Source organism: Muscardinus avellanarius, assembly GCF_963383645.1.
Source record: "Muscardinus avellanarius genome assembly, chromosome: 2".
Taxonomy (NCBI): Eukaryota; Metazoa; Chordata; class Mammalia; order Rodentia; family Gliridae; genus Muscardinus; species Muscardinus avellanarius.
Genome location: NC_137787.1, coordinates 202,781,767 through 202,799,882, shown reverse-complemented (window position 1 = coordinate 202,799,882; position 18,116 = coordinate 202,781,767). Strand labels below are relative to the sequence as shown.

Here is an 18,116-nt window from a genome sequence, read left to right as displayed (position 1 = left end):
CCCGGAGCACGTCCTGAGCAGAAGGGCAGGTGTGTGGCTTCACATCCTGGCAGGCCTCTCCTAACCCTCCAGGAATGGACGCAGCTCTGGTCATGCACCGCGCAGCCACCGCCCTGCAGAGGAGGGTCTGCACTCAGAGGGGAGAGGAGCCTAGAGCGCTGCTGGGCTGCTGGAAGAAAACAGGAAACCTGAAGGAAGCTGCCCTCGCGGTTGGCGGCGGGGCACATTCCTTAACTTTCCAGAGGTCCCTGGAAATGAATTAGCACTCTGTCTTTCCAAACAGCCTTGCAGATCTCCAGAGTCACGTCCTGGAGGAGTTGGCGCCTCCGGCAGGCAGGCCAGGTGCTGAGACACTGCCCTCCAATGGCAGTGCTCCGTAGTCTTCCCTTCTGGCCCTGCCACTCTGCCCAGCTCAGGGCAGAGGATCACAGGCGATCATTTGCCCACCTCCTCAGTTGTTAACATTTCAGCCCCATGGAGCTGGGTGCTGCTAGTCACCATCCCTGAGGCTCTGCTCTCAAGTGGGGCCAGGCCAGTCAAGGAGGCGGGGCTCAGTCACATCAGCCCAAGCCAGGAACTGCAGCCTGGGGCTCCTGGCCACAGAGACTGTTGTTTTGTGCCCATGGTGCCTGGCCATGTGCTGGGACGTGGTAGGGCCACCCAGGGCACTTGTCAGGTGACAGTTGGAGGTGCTGATGGGGTCTGAGTGAGACTGGTCATTTGTTCCCCAGACAACTGGGCTACCAGTGGTCAGGTGCCCACACAGTGAAACCCAGCAAGGACCGCAGGCAAGGCGGCTCAGAGTGGCAGGGCCTGCCATCAGCCTCATGGCCCTGGGCACCGCTGGCACACTCGGCAGGCCCTGGCTTGGTGCCCAGGGGCAGGTGTCCCGCACAAGATAGTCACTGCCATTTGGTGCTCACATTTATGCCTAAGTGCTGGCACCCTGCCTGTCCATTGCTCCTGCCCTCCTACTGGTGAAACAGTTCGGAAGGGCAGCCCCTGGCGCTGCCTGAGCCTTGGAGGGGCGAGTGCTCACAGCCAGCCAGCGCTGTCACTTCCCAGGGCCCTAGGCAGGACACACAGCCAGGACGTTTAAGGCTGCATTGCTCAGGCTTCTGCCACCTCCACTGCCCTTCTTCCTCTAGAAGCACCCATGGACATTGACTTTCTGCACGAACAGGACTGGGGCTCCCTGGTCCTCAGAGGACACCCTGCTTTGCCCACACCTGTCTGACCATGGCCACATGGAGTGGATGCATCCGGCAGCTGCTTTGCCAAGTGTCTTTTCTAACACATCTGTGCTGACACTGATGTGAGAAGCCTTGGCTCTCTTATAGGAAGTGTCAACTCAACACCCAAGCCTGCAGCCTGAGCCTAGTGGCTAGAAGTGCTGGAGCCACCATGCCCCTTTCACGACAGTCTGTCCTTGTGCCTTTCAGGGCAAGGTCCACCTGGAGCTGAGGCTGAGTGAGGTCATCACAGACACTGGCATCGTCTGCCACAAGCTTGCCGCACGGTAAGGTGCATCGAGTCGGGACATCCAGGCCGGGGCTCCCGGAGGATGCGGTGCACTGTCCTCAGGGACGCCATGGCCGGCTCTGGGGACAACTCTAGTTGTGTAGAGCCACGGTTGTCAGGTAGCTGGGATTGGGCCTCCTGCCTGGACAGAGCAGCTTCTCCACGATGCTCAGTGTGTGTGGTATGTGTAGAAGTGTGAGGGCGTGCTCTGTCTGAAGGTGGTCCCAGTACTTCCCAGCAGGGCTCTCAGTCCTCAGGATGGCCGGCCCCAGCCATCACCTGCAGTGAGCCAAGGACCCTTGGGTGAGGCACAGATGTGCTTACTCTGTTTTGCACAAATGTGTGGGTCAGCCCAGGCAGGTGTGCACACTGGCTGAGACCTGCCCTCTGAGCCAAGCTATGCCCCTGAATGTGCTGGCCAGGCCCTTGGCTTTCCCTGTCTCACCTGCAGAGTAACTGGTGCATGGCTCCTGCCCCGGCCATTTCTCAGGTCTCACGGACTTCTGTCTCCCCAGGTTAGGCCAGGCCAGGGAAACAAAGGGTCCCTGCCCTGGCGAAAGGGCAGTGGGAGGGTCTGTCCTGCCCCTGAATGTGCAGAAATGAGCTCTGGTGATAGGGACCAAGTCCACTTTCTGTTACTGTGACAAAATACCTGAGACTGGGTAAATGTAAAAAAGTTCCTTTGGCTTACAGTTTCAGTGAGGGCCTTGTGCTGTATCCTCATAAGGGGAGGCATCCATGGCAAGACAGAGTAAGCATGCCAGTTCTGGTCTCTTGTTCTTCTCAGAATTCTGCCCGTGCCACCAGGGACCACCATGTGACCTTGCCTCCCCAGTCACCTCCTGAGGGCCCTGCAAACACCAGCACATAACTTGGGGGTCAGGTGTCCAAGCCAGGAACCTCTGGGGGCATGTTTGGACCATGGCAGGGGCCCTCCTCCCTTGGCAAGGAAGAGACAACAGCTCCAGGGTCTCCCCACAGTCTGCTCCCAATTCCTGGCTCTCTGTGCATGCCCAAGGGCACTGCTCCAGTGTGGCAAGCAGTGCATACCTCCCTGTTGGGTGCTCAGAGACCCAAGTTCAGGGTTGAGATTCCATGCTGTGGCCCACCAGCAGGTAGAAAAGAGGGTGGGAGCACCCTCATTCTCTTGTCCACCTCACGGCCCTGGAAACCATGGCACTGGCGATGTTGGTCCGTGGCTGTGGAGCACACACGGACAGGCTAGGAGATACTTCTTCCAAGAAGTAACCAGCAAGGGACAGACAGGTTTCAGGAAAGTCATGGAGATGCCTCTGGCTCCTTCATCTGCACAGGAAATACCTGCTGAATGCCCAACCACTCAGGGTCCTCCTTAGGATCCCTCTAGGGTTAGAGGGATTGCAGGTGCCTGGACCTACTTGGACCAGGGTTGTAAGTGACCTCCCTAACCAGAAGCACTGGTTGATACAGATGTAGGCACAGCCTGGACCCCTTGTGGGCAGTCAGGCTGGATGGAGCTGGGCTGACTTCAGGGAGGAACTTTTACAAGACTAACACACATGACAGATTGAGGCAGGGGCTGTGTGTCTGAGAGGGACTATACAGGGAAAGAGTGGCCAGGTATACACACAGCTGGCCTTCCTGGCTAGGCAGCCTGTCTTCCACGCTGATCTCTGGGCCCTGGAGGCATTCCCGTGGGACCTTGGCGTCTTCTGCCTGGCTTGCTCTTGGGGAGCTGTGTTGGACTTTGTGGAAACCTGCCTGCCTGGGGCCCCTCCCAGCCCTGGTCCTGCAGGTCTGCAGAAGCTCAGTTCACACTTGAGAACCGCGTTTGGCTTGGAGACATTTTGTTGTGTTCTGCTGGTCCCTGACACCTTCTTTGCCTGAATCAGGAAGTGCTCTTGAAGCCCAGACTCTGTTCTGGTGAGAAAGTGGGAAAGCTGGTGGCCTTCCTTGCAAGGTGACTGACGAGTGGACTCCAGAACGCCCTAGGCTGTTACCAGCCCAACTCTTCATTTACTCAGCACAAAGGAGAGGGAAATGAAGTCAGGGTCAGCACCAAAGGGTCTCACCCCTGCCTCACTTCCTTTGTGTAAAGTGGGAACATACAATTCAAGACATCCATGTGGCTGTTGGAGGAGTCTTCTGTCTTGCTGTGAAGTTGTTTTCCTGGAACAGAGTGGGGTGTTGAGCCAGGAGAGGGTGGGATGCTGGGCTGGGAGAGGTGCTGGACCCTGCACTGCAGCTGCGATGTTAGATGCTGGAAGACTGTGTTCTGTGTCCAGGCAGCTGACGCCTTTGCATCCGTCCCCTCTCCTCACTGACCAGAGGGGTAGAGTGTCTATTCCATTCCCAGCTCTGCAGACCCTGGTATCCCAAGAGTAGGGCTCCCAGCCTGGCAGAGAGGTTCCGCATATGCAGAGCAACACCAAAATGTTTGGCTTGTTGGAGAACCGGGCCAGACACAGAGGGTTGGCCAGCAGAGAGAACAGGGTCCAGTTCCCACCCTCTCCTGCCCAGTGCCTATCTGACCGGCTTCTCCTATGTCCTTATTGCTGGGTCCCGTTAGCTTGTTGGCCCTGCAGGGATTGCACAGTTGGGCTGGAGCAGGGCATTAGCACATGGTCCTTTACCCCGACATCCCCCCCACTGAGGCCGGAGAACCCTCACCATCATTCACACCATGACTCCTACAACCCAGGCTAGGGCTTGCCCTGACATTCACCCACTAAGGCCAGGGAAGCCCCACAGAACAGCTGGCCCAGCCCCCACAGACCCACGAGTGCCAGGGAAGAGGAAACTGTGCTGGGGGAGAGGAGAGTCTAGAGGCACAGGGTTCCCTGAGATGACTGCCCCACTGGGGCCATCTCACCCAGGTGGTCTGCCTGCAAGTGCTGCTGTTCTGGATGGTGGGGCAGTGACAGAGGCCTCTGAGCACCACTCCAGGGGTCTGGACTAGGCTGCAGAAGCCAGGTGTTGAATGTCCCTGCAAATCTTGAAAACACCTGAATTATTCCTAGTGTCTTCAAGCCTTGAAGGGTGTGTGATACTTTAAATGAACATTCTCTAATCTGCTCATTGGCAGGGCTGAGCAGTAATCTGATCCAGAGTTTAAGAGAGTAAAGGACACAGATGCCAAATGAGGGGAGAGACTGGGCTTTACCCTCCTGCCAGTTGCCCACAGCGCATCTGCAGACCCAAGTGAAGACCCAGTGCTTTTTGCAATGGTGGCCTCTCCAAGTCCTTCTCACATGGAGGCCTGCCTGGGCAAGCACAGCCCCCTGTTGGTGAATAAGCGCGGTGGATGGAGGTTGGCACTGGAGCCGGTGTCAGCTGCTGCAGGTCAGGGCTGCAGGCCGGCTAGAGTCGGGGCTGCTTGTGCTGTGTTTCTGAAGGAGTACGACACTGCCCGCCCAGCTCCTTCCCTTCTCAGACACTTTCTGATGATTGGTCACCACTGCACTTAGTAGAGGAGACAGAACTCATTCCAAGCCTGAAAGGAGCCGGCCCTGTATGTTTCTGTCCAGCATGTCCCTGCCCCTGACCACTGTCCTCTCTCTCCAGGATCCTCGAGTGCCAAGGCCTTCCAATAGTGAATGGGCAGTGCGACCCTTATGCCACAGTGACGCTGGCTGGACCCTTCAGGCAAGTGCTCCGGCTCTGCCCAGGTTTCTGGCCTTGGGACCTGGGAGTAGCCCTAGGTCAGTTTTTGAACCAGGAGGCCAGTGCCTCCTTCAGGAGAATGAGGGTGGTGCCCCGTGGGCAGCAAATGGCATCTTGACTCCCTTTGTTATCTTTATTGCTCTAAAATTGCTTCGTGAAAAAGAAAGCCTTTGTGATCTTCACACTGGGTATTTTTGGCTCAGTAAAGGTTTCTGATTTGCATACCATCTGGAGGTGGGGACAAACAGAAATATTTATGCGATAAATAAAGGCAGTAAGATACTGTGCATTTGATAGCTTAGTTTCGAGACAGCCCTGGAACCATCAGTTCTATTTTTGATCCTAACCCTTCCTGTCTGACTGTAGATCTGAAGCCAAGAAGACTAAAGTGAAGAAGAAGACCAACAACCCCCAGTTTGACGAAGTGTTTTATTTTGAGGTTGGTACTTGGGTGGGGCGAACATGAAAACCTACACCCAGGACTGGTAGAAAGCCCCCATCTGAGCCATCTCAGTTGTGGCCTGGAGAGATGGCCAGGCCCCAGCCAACCAGCTGTGATTCCCCGTTCCTCCCTCCCTGGGAAGAAAGGCTTCCTGAACTGGCCCAGACAGAGACGACAAGTTAGGGCTATCCAGATCATCAGAACTTAGGGGTAGGCTGATTGTTTTGTTTTGGTTTGGGTTTTTTTTTTTTGCTGTTCAACCCCTGCTTCCCCGAGCAGGGTGAGGCTTGTTTCACCGGAAATGTATGTGAGGTTTGAAGCAAAAGGGGAAATGATTCAGAGCCAGATACCCCCCTGGTTGCCTCTGAGGTTTAGAGGGGGTAAGGCTGGGGTGTGGTGCAGGGCAGCCAGGAGATGCAGCATGGGGTGTGAGGTGCATGTGGCTGAGGTCCTTCCCTCCAGGGTCTCCTGAGTGCCCCTCTCCTACCAGGTCCCAGAGGGGCAGGTGGGTAAGCCCTCAGCTGCTGTCTTCAGAGCCTGTCACTTAGTGAAGAGAAAGCAGAGAGCACAGGTTACAGGCTGCTGTGAGAGGGCCATGAACAGGGCCCAGACACGGAGAGCCCCTTTCTACAGAGTGGACAGCTCCCCAGGTGGGGGACACCCTCACTGAGTCTGGGCAGAGCCTTGGCAGAGCCATATCCTGCAGAGGGCACAGCTCCTCAGGTGGCATGCTCCTTCACTGTGGGAAGGACCTGGGCTGGGGCAGGTACACATGCAGACACAGGTGCTGAGGCTCCGGATCTAGATGTAAAGTGCAGTGGGGAGAAAGCAGCCATGGGCGGGGGTGGGGGAGGAGTCTGCAGGCTCTCATCAGGAGAAAGTGGGCCCAGGGTTCAGGGGTCAGAGCTGGCTCTCGTCACAAAAAAGCGGCCATCAGGGGAGTCTGCAGGCTCTTGTCATGAGAAAGTGGGCCCTAGAGTCAGAGCTAGCTCCTGTCGGGTGAACATGGGCACTGGCAAGGCGTTAGACCAGGCTCCCGTCAGTGCCACCTGCCACCTGGTGCCCCTTCCCAGTGCTCTTGGGTGCTAGAGGCCAGGCTCACCTGTGTAATGCTAGGAGGTGCAAGCTGTGTGTCCTGGGTGGAGCTGTTGCCTGTGTCTGGAAGAATCCTTGCTTTACAGTGGGCAGAGCCATGGTTTCCCAGAGCAGGAAAGGCAGGAATTGTGAATCGGAGGCAGTGGTACCTTTCCTGTCTGGGCTGCCCAGAATGGCTCTGTGGGGCCATTCCCAGACTGACCCCTTCTCCCCATACCCACCCTCAAGCCAGGAAGGGATCCTGCTGCACCTCTGCTCACAGTCTAGCCCCTCTGCTGGTTCTGACACAGGAGGGGCCCTCCTGGTCCCTGGAGTGACTTCTCTGTCCACTGCACTCATTAGAGGCTGAGAACCATGGCCTAGCACAGCCCATGAGACTCTGGGAAGCCTGGGCCTGGTGGGGCTGCTGCCCTGAGCAGCCCTAGGCCAAGTTTTCTGGGCACTGCTGGCCAAGTTCCTCTGCCACTGGCTTAGCAGCAAATACCTCACCTACCAGGTCTCCTCATCACCTTAGCTTCCGGTGGCAAACAGCCTATGGCTCTGACCCAGCCTTCCACAAGGGAGAGTGGGCACTGTTCCCCATAAACACTTAGGGCGGCCCTCAGCTTTGTGGGGGTCTCCTGACCAGTGTGCCAGGTATACTTTATCTCTGCCTCTCAGATGCAGCTCCCTCACCCCTTTCTATATCTCAAGGAACTTATGATCCTTTAAATATCAAGAGAAAGCAGTAGTGTTCGGTCTCCGTTTTCTGCCCTGCCCCACCCTGGCATAGATCCCTGGAGCTGCTATGAGGGCCAGAGGGTGGCAGGGATGCCACTGGTTAGGGTATTGAGCCACCCTTCTGTGCAGGGGTGCTGGACCTGCAGGAACTCAGGACCTCCACGCCTGCCATACCTCTGCCTGGCTCCAAAGCTGCTTCAGTGTGCCAGGGCAGAAGCCTTGAGCTCTTGAGAGTCACAGGGCAGTGGCAGCGTAAGGGCTGGGTAGCCCTGCAATTCACCTTCTTGCCCCTCCCAGCAGAACCAGGTTCTGCGTGGCATTCAGTGGCCTCATGTTCAGTATTCATGTTCAGTGGCCCTGGGCAAGTTCCGAGGTCAGGGAACCAGGACTGGTAGCCAGTTATGCCCACCTTCCAAGTGGTAGCCACTCTCAGGGTAGGAGGCTCCGCTGCTTGCCTGGGCTGTGGGTTTGCAAGTACACATCAGCTGTGCTAATGTCCTTTCTCTCTGCCTGTCTCCAGGTGACCAGACCCTGCAGCTACAGCAAAAAGTCCCACTTTGACTTTGAGGAGGAAGACGTGGACAAGCTTGAAATTAGGTGAGTGAGAAGTCAGGGCCAGGTTTCCTGGGGGAGCAGTAGGATGAACCCGGCTCTTCTGATGTTTTTGTTTGGTTTCTCAATTAGAGGCATGAGTAGAAATGAACTTCCTTTTTTCTCAGTAACTTCAACTCCAGGATGAAATAGCAATGTGGCTAAAGGAGCCTGTGTTGGAACTGCATAGACATTTGGGTGTTTGGTTGAAAGATATTTAAAAGTGGGCCAACTTGCTTTTATAGCTCTTACATCCTCCAAGAGGTGAAGCAGGAAGGCTATATCTGGGCATCTGTGAGGCTCCATCGGTGACCACCAGGTCGTGGCCGTGGGCACTGGCACTACGTGGCTGCAGCTGATTGAGGTCTAATTCAGAACCCTCAGAGCACAACCTATACTGGCACCCTCAAAGATTTGGGTCCATTTTAGAAGCTGCTGGGGCCATCCATCCCCAGCAGCACTGGCCTGAGGAAATCCTGCTGGGTGCAGCAGGTCTGTGCCTGAGGCGCTGCCTCGGTGTGGCCGGGCACCTTGTGCAGCTCCTGCCCTTCTGGAGGCTGCAGCATGATTCCTACCCAGTGTCTGTAGGTCCTGTGTGTGCCTCCCTGCTTCATCCTAATGTATCACCATGGAGACTGGGTCTTCCCAGACCTGCAGTGTGACACCTAGTGGTGTCTGCGGGACAGTGACTTGGGCATCTGCTCAGGCACAAAGCCTCTCACCCACTGTGGGGGGAGGGGCGTCAGAGAACATGCCCCTCCACACCTGCCCCACAGCCTGCCCAGGCCCCCCTACTTCCTTTTAGGCTGTTTGGAGACACTGTGGCCACCAGATGGTCAGGCTCCTGCCAGGGCCAGTACCACTACTGGACGGAAACACCAGCCCTCTCCATTCCCAGATACCTGTTCATTGGAGCGCTTGTTTGTTCATTCATTCATTGTGGCATTGGGGATTGAACCCAGGGGCATTCTACCTCTGAGTATATTCCCAGCCCTTTTTTAATTTTTTGTTTTAAAAGAGTCTCGCTAAGTTGTTGAGGCTGGTCTCAAACCTATGATCTTCCTGTCTCAGCCTTCCAAGTACTGGGACTACTGGCATGCACCACCAGACCCCTCCCATGGAGCATCTTTGCTCCGGGGAGGACTGTGCTTACTGGGAATGGGGAGGCTGTCTTCTAGAACATTCCCTCCCAAAGTGGTGCCCTGACTGCCAAAGTGTGGTAGAGCCCAGGGGAGACTTTCAGCTCTGAGGAGTAGGCCCTTCTGTCACCTTAGCAGTTACAAACACTTTCTGTCTACTGGGTTGTCACTCAGACATAGTTCTATAGCCACAAATCCAAGGGAACTGAGGATTTCCCTAAGGAAAGGAGATCAGAGTCCCCAGCCATGCTAAGAAGTAGAGACACTTCAAAACACCAGCCTGGACCTCTCACAAAGGCGCTGCATGCCCTGCTGTGGCTTGTGACTCCTTGTGACCCTGCCAGGCTCCCTCGATGGTTCTAAGATCAGGGAGATGGAGAGTCAGGCCAAGCTATCCTTCCCAGGCATGTTTGGTGTTGTGGTGTTGGTGTAGGGCACTGTCTTAGAGCCGCTGCCCAAGCACAATGCACCTCACTCACCTAGAATGCAGGTCCCACCGACTTACCCTCAAGCCGGTGCTGGGGTGGAGTCGAGGCCCCCGGAGGGCCCTGGTGCAGCCCTAAACTCTATCCAGGGCCAGGGCTGCTCCTGGAGGAAGGCACAAACGTCCTGCGTCCAAGAGCGGTGTGGCCATGTGGATCTGTCACACGTGGTGATGCCTGGTGGCGCCATCGCCAGCCCAGAGGGCCTGAGTCCTGGGCCAGCTGCCTCCAGACCAGGCTCAGGGCTGGGCTTCCTGCCCACATGTGTCTGTCCCACAGCCACAGCCTAGTTTGTTGTGCTTAGCATACATAGGTCTCGTGAGGCTGACTTCGGGAGCTGAGGCAGTGCTCCCAGCCCTCCTGGGAGGCAGGTGTGTGATGCTTTGCCGTGGTGACCCCTCCTGTGAGGCCTGAACACAGCTTGTCTCTTTTAGAGTTGACCTGTGGAATGCCAGCAACCTAAAGTTTGGAGACGAGTTTCTGGGGGAACTGAGGATTCCACTCAAAGTGCTGCGACAGTCCAGCTCCTATGAGGCATGGTAGGTGACTGCACCTCTGAGGGACAGAGATGAGCCAGAAAAGCAAAGGCCAACCCCAAGCCACCAGAAGGAAAGGTGCCCCTGTGCGTGGCCCATGGCCTGGCACTGCCCGCTCTCATTCCGCACATGGTTCTGACTCACTCCAGCTTGTAATCAAGCTTCTGCTCTTACACCAGGTGCGAGGTCGGGTGTGAAAGGCTATAGGCTATCCTGCTGAGACCAGTGGAGTGATGCTGAGAGCTACAAGACAAAGAACAGGCACCGCAGGAAGCAAGCCTAAAGCTGACATGGCCTTGGCCTGTTTCTGGGAGGGTGCACGGCTGCATGGCTCAGTGCTATCTGTCTGTCAGGGAGGCAGGCAGTGCCGAGGCCGGCCTCACAGCCTCCTCGGGCCTTGGCAGCATCGCCAAGGAGGGCCATTGTGGGTTTGTGCCAAGTCTCAGCTCTGCCTTGGAACATGCTCAGGCTCACACATGAGCTGCTCTACTGCCACTTTGCCTTATTTCTGGTTTTCTCTAAATGGGTTGCACTTAGCATAGGGAGTATATGCTTATATTGTGACTAGTTCACACATTTCCTTCAAGACATAGGTGCACAAGAGTCGGGTATTCTGTGAGCCCTGTATGTGCGCTTGAAGCAGTCATCACACCAGGAAACTGCCTCTGGCTCACGAGGGAGGTGCCAGCATAGGCCTGGGTTAGATCTGAACTTCTTCTGCTGAGAGGGCTGGCCTTCATCAGGGATGGCCACCTACACTCACCAAAGATGGGTGAGCCAGGTGCCTCAAAGGCAGGTTCTGCCCTCTCTGATCTCACGCTGCCTGACCAAGGACGTCTAGGCAGAGAGGGTGACCGTCTGGGCCTTACAAAGTGGGAGAGTTGTGCTGAGAAACCACAGCAGAGTGACCACGGTCACAGGCAGGCTGGCCCTCCTGTCTGATGCGGAGTCACACCATGATCTTGTTACAGTGCTCTGATGGCTGCTCTTGGCCAGCTCATGTCCACAGGTGGATGGCCAGCTGTGCAGCCCCTGGCCACTCACCAGCATCTTCTCACAGATTCAGTCCCTCCCTTCCTCCCCCTCCCCCCATGCTTCCCTGGGGCACTATGTAATCAGCTCCAGGCAACCACACGCTCAGGTATCCTGCAAAGGGGCGCTAGAGGCCTGGACCCTGAGGAAGGGCACTGGGCTGCTAGACACTGCCAGGACACTGCCGCGGCCTCACCTGCAGTCCTCGTGCCTCCAGGTACTTCCTCCAGCCCCGAGACAATGGCAGTAAGAGCCTGAAGCCGGATGAGCTGGGGTCTCTGAGGCTAAACGTGGTTTACACAGAAGACCACGTCTTCTCTTCTGACTACTACAGCCCTCTGCGGGACCTGCTGTTGAAGTCTGCAGATGTGGAGGTATTTGTGAGCCATGGTCACCCAGCTGAATGCCCTGGACTCCTTTGTCCAGCCTCAAGAGACAGGGTCCTCAGTGGGGAGTCACCGCCCACACACCCTGGACAGGTTGTTTGGTCTGCCCGCTACTGGGCTGCGCCCACCTGCTCTTGCCCAGGGACATGGAGCCCCTTTTCCTGCCAGGTACTGAGCCCCCCACATGGAGCTGGGAACCTGGGTGTGGGACCCTGGCTGTCCCTCTCTGATGTGTGCCTAGTGGCATCCATGTCCTGGTCTTCCAGGGGCCCCAGTGCTGCTGGATGTGGGGCTGGCAGGTGGAGGCATGGACCCTACTCCTGCAGGGCTCAGCCCAGGCATTTTGTACACGTGGATGGCTTTGATGTGGGTTTTTATGAAATGCCTGTTTTCTGTCTTAGCAAAGAACTGTATTGACTGGTTGGTTGTAAAACCACAGAGAGGGGCAGGTGGCCCCCGTGTGGCCTGGCCATGTTGCCCAGAAGTGCAGAGGGCCTGGGGTCCTTGGGCTGCCCTGGGGTGGGGCCATTCTGAGAGGGGCTGGCGTGGACACGTTGTCTCTCTCAGCCTGTGTCGGCGTCTGCGGCCCACATCCTGGGCGAGGTTTGCAGAGAGAAGCAGGAAGCAGCCATCCCACTGGTGCGGCTCATGCTGCACTATGGCAGGGTCGTGCCCTTCATCAGCGCCATCGCCAGCGCAGAGGTGAAGAGGACCCAGTGAGTGCCGTCCACCTAGCCCTGCGGCTCAGGGCCCACCCACACCCCGCCTCCTGCCCTGGCACAGCCTCCCAGCCCCACCCTGTGCCTTCTGCCGCCTCAGTTCCCTGCCCTGTCCCGCCCTCCTTCCCCTGCCCTCCAACGCCCCTCCCTCACAGCTGCGCCCGGTTCCCCTGTCCCCGAGTCCCTGTCCCTTTCCTGTGCCCCGTTTCCCACCCCATGCCCCTTCCTCTGCCCCTTTGTGGGACACTGGGCCCTGGGAGACCTGGCAGGCCAGGCAGCAGAAGTCACCATCCAAAACTACATCTAAGTGCAGTTTGTGGGCTGTGAAGGTGGGGCTCCCCAGGAACCAGTCGAGTTCAGGGTCTCCTAAAAATGGGCATGCAAGTCTGTGGAGAAGGCATTAATTCTGGGAGATCTGAGGAGAGGGGCTGGGCAAGGGTCGAGGGAGAGGGGCTGGGCAGGGGTCGAGGGACACAACTTCATCCTGGGCTCTCCGGGTTCCCTGGAGAGCCCCTCTCAGGGGGAGAGGGGGCTGCTCCTGGACACCTGGTGAGGGTGTGATGCAGTGAGTGCGGGCCTGGCAGTGTCTGTACTCCCCCAGGAAGCCTAGATTCCTGTGAACACCTTCAGGAGGGCAGAGGTTGGCTCTGAGCTGACCAGGCAGCAGAGCACTGGGACGGGTCATTTCCCTAGAGCTGCGGACCTGTCTCCCTAGTAAGATTTCAGGAGCCAACCATGGCGCTCTCCTGTCCACTCTGAGGATGGCACTCAGAGCTTCGCCCCATGCTGTTTTCCAGGGACCCCAACACCATCTTCCGAGGAAACTCGCTGACATCCAAGTGCATTGACGAGACCATGAAGCTGGCAGGCATGCACTACCTTCACGTCACCCTGAAGCCCACCATAGAGGAGGTGAGATGGCCCGAAGGGCCCGCAGCTCCGCGCCAGCTCAGTGGCAAGGACAGGGTTCATGAGCAAGGTGAGGGAGAGTGGGCTCATGGGCAGCACAGCCTCCCACAGGGATCACTGGCATTAGAGGAGAGGACTTTCTATGTGTATTCCAGAATCTTCCTGACCTTCTCAAACTAAAACAAACACTGAAGAAAATCCCTCATTCTGCTAAAAACAGAGGGACACGCAAGACAAACCCAGATCTTCACAGGGACACCCTCCTTTTCCACACTCCATGGATCCCCAAGTCCCTAACCCTGTAGCTGTGGCCTGCACTATCCCTGGGCCGTGGCTGGCCCTGCCTGGGCATTGGCCATCTGCCACAGGGCCCCTTGCTCCCCACAACTTGGACCCTCACGTAACCCTCATCAGCACATCCTGTCAGACAGCACTCCCCAGAACAGTTTTGTAAAAAGCATGCTCTTTGTAAGTGTAAGAAAACTTAAAACTGTTCTCCTTTGAACTGTGGACAAGACCATAGCAGCACTTTGAAGCAGAGATGTTCTTAAAGCTTTGCAATGCCTAGTTCCATGTAAACAGACCAAACCTTCTCTAAGAAGCCCTGCCTACCTGGCTGCGGCTGAGGGCTGCCCCCTCCTGTGTTGCCAGGACGTCTCGCTGGCCCCTCCCAGCAGCCTTTGAAGAGGGCGCTGCGCCTCCCACTGCAGGCTGGGCCAGGCCTGAGCACCCTGCCGCACCCCACCCACAGTCTCCGCATCTTAAATGTTCTTCCAGATATGCCAGAACCACCGGTCCTGTGAAATTGACCCTGTGAAGCTGAAGGATGGAGAAAACCTTGAGAGCAACATGGTAGGCATCTGCTCCATTCAGAGCACAGTCCACAGCTTCTGCTTGTGGGGTTCTGCCTGGGACCGCACAGACACCATTCTGAGATCATGGGCAAGGTCGGAACACTGGGGCACAGAAGCTCCTCCCAGTCCCTGAGCGTAGCCACCGAGTGTGTGAAACACCAGCCTGTGGACACTTGTCACCTCCTGCCCCAGTGGCCTCTCCAGTAACCCCGCTCCCAGACTTCCCACAAGGCCACCTTCCCAGACTTGGCCACCTGCCGGCCAGCCCTGCCTGCTGCCAGGTCGCTAGCCAGAAACCTCGGCTGCTCTCAGAGAAAGCCCTACACCACACTTCAGGGCACTTGATCTCTTCTGTGAACTTCCATGCACAGATCAAGCCTCACTTGGGTCCTACCCTTAAACAGGAGTGTATATTCTTGCCTTCAAAGGTGTGTCCTAATGAATTTCAGCCATTGACTTCTAGGAAAAAAAGTGGGACCCTCATATGGTTCTCTGGAGGATAATTATTTGCACCCCAAGTTAGTGCACATCTTAAAGGGACATGGAGGTCTATCTCTGTGGCATGGCCACTCTGCTGTTCCCTGGGCCTGGCCTGGTACTTCCCTCGGCCCCAGGGAGCCTGTATCTAATGCCACATCCTGTACAGGAGAGCTTGCGGCAGTACGTGGACCGCATCTTCACCGACATCACCAAGTCTGGGGTGAGCTGCCCCACGGTCATGTGTGACATCTTCTTCTCCCTGCGAGAGGCGGCTGCCACACGCTTCCAAGGTGAGCCCTGGTGGCCCCATTCATGGGCCCCAACCCTGCCACACTGGGGTGCCACCAGGGTCCCCAGGCAATGGAAGGGACATCAGTGCCTGGCCTGGGGGCTGCCCTCCTACACTGTCCAGCAGTATCTTCTCAGGCTCGACCCCATGTGGCTCAGGGCAGGTCCTGAGTGCCACCTTGCTTCCCTTTCAAGAAGACAAGCCCCTGCTGACCCTCTTTTCTTCCCCTCTTCCCTTAGGGAAACAGAAGGAGAGTTTCATGGGCGTTGTTCTCTATACTTCTTGCTCCCAGCACCACCACCCCCGCACAAAACCCCTTCATCCCCACCCACCCTACTAGCATGGACCCCCACTGACCTCCTTGAGCCCACGTCCTACACTCCATGGACCTGCAGCACCCTCGCAGGCCCACCTTGCATAGGCCTCCTGGTGGGCAGGGCAGGGTCTCCAACTGGGGCACAGGTTCAGAGCTGCTTCTCAGCCCAGCGAGCCCCTTGCTCCCAGGTCCAGCTTCCTGAGGAACTGTGAACTTGGTGGGCGTGTCATGCTGTCCCAGCATAGCCTGTCCCCACCTAGAGAGAGTTGGGGGAGGCAGTTCCCAAGAACAAATTGGAAGTAAGGAAATGCTGAACTGTCCTCCCATACCAGAGGAGAGCAGACCACCCAGTAGTGAGTCCCCAGGAGGCATGATGAGTGCACCCAGAGGAGAGCAGACCACCCAGTAGTGAGTCCCCAGGAGGCGTGATGAGTGCACCCATTGTGATCATCGGGAGGAGACAGAAAGAGATGGATCAAGAGACAGGCAGGCCGCGGCCTTAGGGGAGTGGTCAGGTTGCAAATCCTCAGGGCTGTGCTGAAGTGGCCGTGTTGTGTTGCCACAGACGACCTGGACGTGAGGTACACCGCTGTGAGCAGCTTCATCTTCCTGCGGTTCTTCGCCCCTGCCATCCTCTCCCCCAACCTCTTCCAGCTGACGCCACACCACACGGTGAGCAGGCCCACCCTGCAGGCCGGCTGGGACTAAACCAGGCGTCCCCAAGCCAAGCAGCCCTGTAGGACCAGCCAGTCCTGAACTAGTCGGCCCTATGGGCTGGCAGTCCTCCTAAACTAGCCAGCTCCTCTTGACCAGGCAGGCCTTGTAAACTGCCCACTCCATCTCTAACTCATCCTCCTAAACCAGCCTGCACGCTGCTGTTGCTGGGGTCTCCGCAGGGCATGCTGGCCATGGAGAGGAGTGGGTGTGGATGTGCCTTCCATCCCTGGAGCCTTAGAACCCTCTCTACTCTGACATTTGCATGTTGTGGGGAATCAGTATTATTTGTAGAAAGTGGTAGGATGCTCTGACCAGGGCCGTGGCCACTGGTCCCTAGCATTACCCCACACACACCTTGAATAAAGTGGTGTACTGTGGATCCTGTACACACAATTCATCTGCCTGTGAGTCATGTGTGGCCCTCTGGTGGCTGGGATGCTGCTTCCTGGGGACGACTCCTCTGGGGCACAGGCCACATGGGCAGGTGAACATGCAAACAGGTTGGAGGGAAACCACTTGGGGCAAGAGAGTCCTGCAGTGACTCATTCACATTTTTATTGCTAAGTCCAACCCTCCAAGGGCCTCCGGGCTCTTGGTGCCTTGTGGGATCTTCTTATTTCAAGATGGCCTGTGGATATTGGCCTAAAGGGCCACGCCAAACAGCTCTTCACCGCCTACTGTGTAGAAGCCCGGGTCTGCTGAAACAAGGCTTCTGGTCTAGAATGAGATGCAGCTCAGCACCACAGGGACCCTTCTGAATCCACACATGTGTGCTAGCCAGTCCTCTCGAGCGCGTGCACAGTGAGGCAGCTTTCAGACGAGCCATTGGTTGTGTCATCTGTGTAACTCTGGGATTGATCACGGCATCTGTTCTCTGTCCCTGGCAGGACCCACAGACATCCAGGACCCTGACGCTTATCTCAAAGACGATCCAGACTCTTGGCAGCTTGTCCAAGGCAAAGTCTGTGAGTCTGATTTCGTCGTTCTCTTTTTAGGAATGCTAATTTTTGTGTATATCTACGGAAACCATATGTGAAATGGTTCACACATAGGAAAGGGCATATAGTCAACAGAGCAAGAAGAAGCCAGTATCCACCCACACCAAACAGTTGGAGAGGCAGGCCTCCCCACACCCCTGCATCCCCCAGCGCCTCTGCTCTTTGAGAACACACCCGCTCACACAGCCAGCAGGCACCAGTTCACCTGTCAGCAGACTTGGAAGGGGGCCGGGCCTCTCAGGGTTTGTCAGACCTTACTCATGGGCCCTAGCTGCAGCACAGGCAAGTGGCCTTGACCTTGGATATCCCAGGACATTTGTGCCCAGTGTGCCTAGGGGTGGCGCTGGCCAGCAGGTCTCCCCACTTACAGCCTCTCTCTTGGGCAGCAGGAGGCCAAGCCCACTCACCCCATTGGTGAGCATTTCCCCTTCACCACCACTCACCTCAAAATGGGTTTGGTGCTGGAGGGCCAGGGTGGCCCTGAGGTCTGCCAAGCCTCCCACTCTCTACCAGGCCTCATCTTGTTTCACCTAGAGCAGCTTTGTGCCTCCCGGCTAGAGGAGGCTGGCTGCCCATGCTCAGAGCCAGTGGAACTGTCCAGTCGCCATACAGCACGGGATAAAGGCGTATGAAGGGGCCCCTCCCATCTCTGCTCCTGTGGGGCCTCTGGCTCTAGGAGCCAGGAGCCATCCTGCAGCGGAGCAGGCCTCTGAGTCAGTGGAAGGGAGCTGTGCAGAGGCCCCAGCCAAACTGGGCATGCCAGTGTCCTTTCTGCCACACACCTGGCTTGGGGGACAGGTCACTTGGTGACCTGTGGATTCATAGTCTGCAAAGAGCCCACCCTGTGTTCAGAATCTGTAAAGGGACACTACAGGAAATGATGTGAATTGCCCAAGTCCTTGAAGGTGGCTTCAGAGGCCTCACTGGGTCCTCATGTTATATCTAGGCCTCTGCAAGAGGAAACCCGGCCACCCCTCTCTCCCTCCTCAGCAGCTCTCAGGCCCCAAGCAAGAGACAGAAGGAAGTACCTTCCTTAGCTCCAGCTCCAAGCTGTGGCCTGGGTCCCAGGGACCTCATCTGGAAGCCAGCACACAACTCCCTAAACATGGGACCCAGACTTAGTGCACGGGGCCTGATGGATCCTCACTGTTCCAGGGCTCTAACACAAGCTGCACATCTAGGAGATCTCATGACACACTGCAGGGGGTCAGCTCAGCCCGCCACCCCTTGCACACATTCCCTGGAGTC

The 18,116-nt window shown here is 56.9% G+C and overlaps 1 protein-coding gene across 1 annotated transcript in view; it reads left to right on the top strand.

The window, feature by feature from the left end:
* Window positions 1-18,116, top strand: part of RASA3 (RAS p21 protein activator 3) — a gene marked incomplete at both ends in the record, with an annotated part of 98,650 nt that overhangs the window by 63,760 nt on the left and 16,774 nt on the right. The window contains 12 exons of the mRNA XM_080689163.1: window positions 1,443-1,519; window positions 5,065-5,145; window positions 5,530-5,602; window positions 7,941-8,017; window positions 10,067-10,171; window positions 11,418-11,574; window positions 12,154-12,302; window positions 13,103-13,217; window positions 13,992-14,066; window positions 14,715-14,838; window positions 15,719-15,825; window positions 16,758-16,835. Of these exons, the coding sequence (XP_080545289.1) occupies window positions 1,443-1,519; window positions 5,065-5,145; window positions 5,530-5,602; window positions 7,941-8,017; window positions 10,067-10,171; window positions 11,418-11,574; window positions 12,154-12,302; window positions 13,103-13,217; window positions 13,992-14,066; window positions 14,715-14,838; window positions 15,719-15,825; window positions 16,758-16,835 (1,218 nt within the window). The remainder of the gene's footprint in view (window positions 1-1,442; window positions 1,520-5,064; window positions 5,146-5,529; window positions 5,603-7,940; window positions 8,018-10,066; window positions 10,172-11,417; window positions 11,575-12,153; window positions 12,303-13,102; window positions 13,218-13,991; window positions 14,067-14,714; window positions 14,839-15,718; window positions 15,826-16,757; window positions 16,836-18,116) is intronic.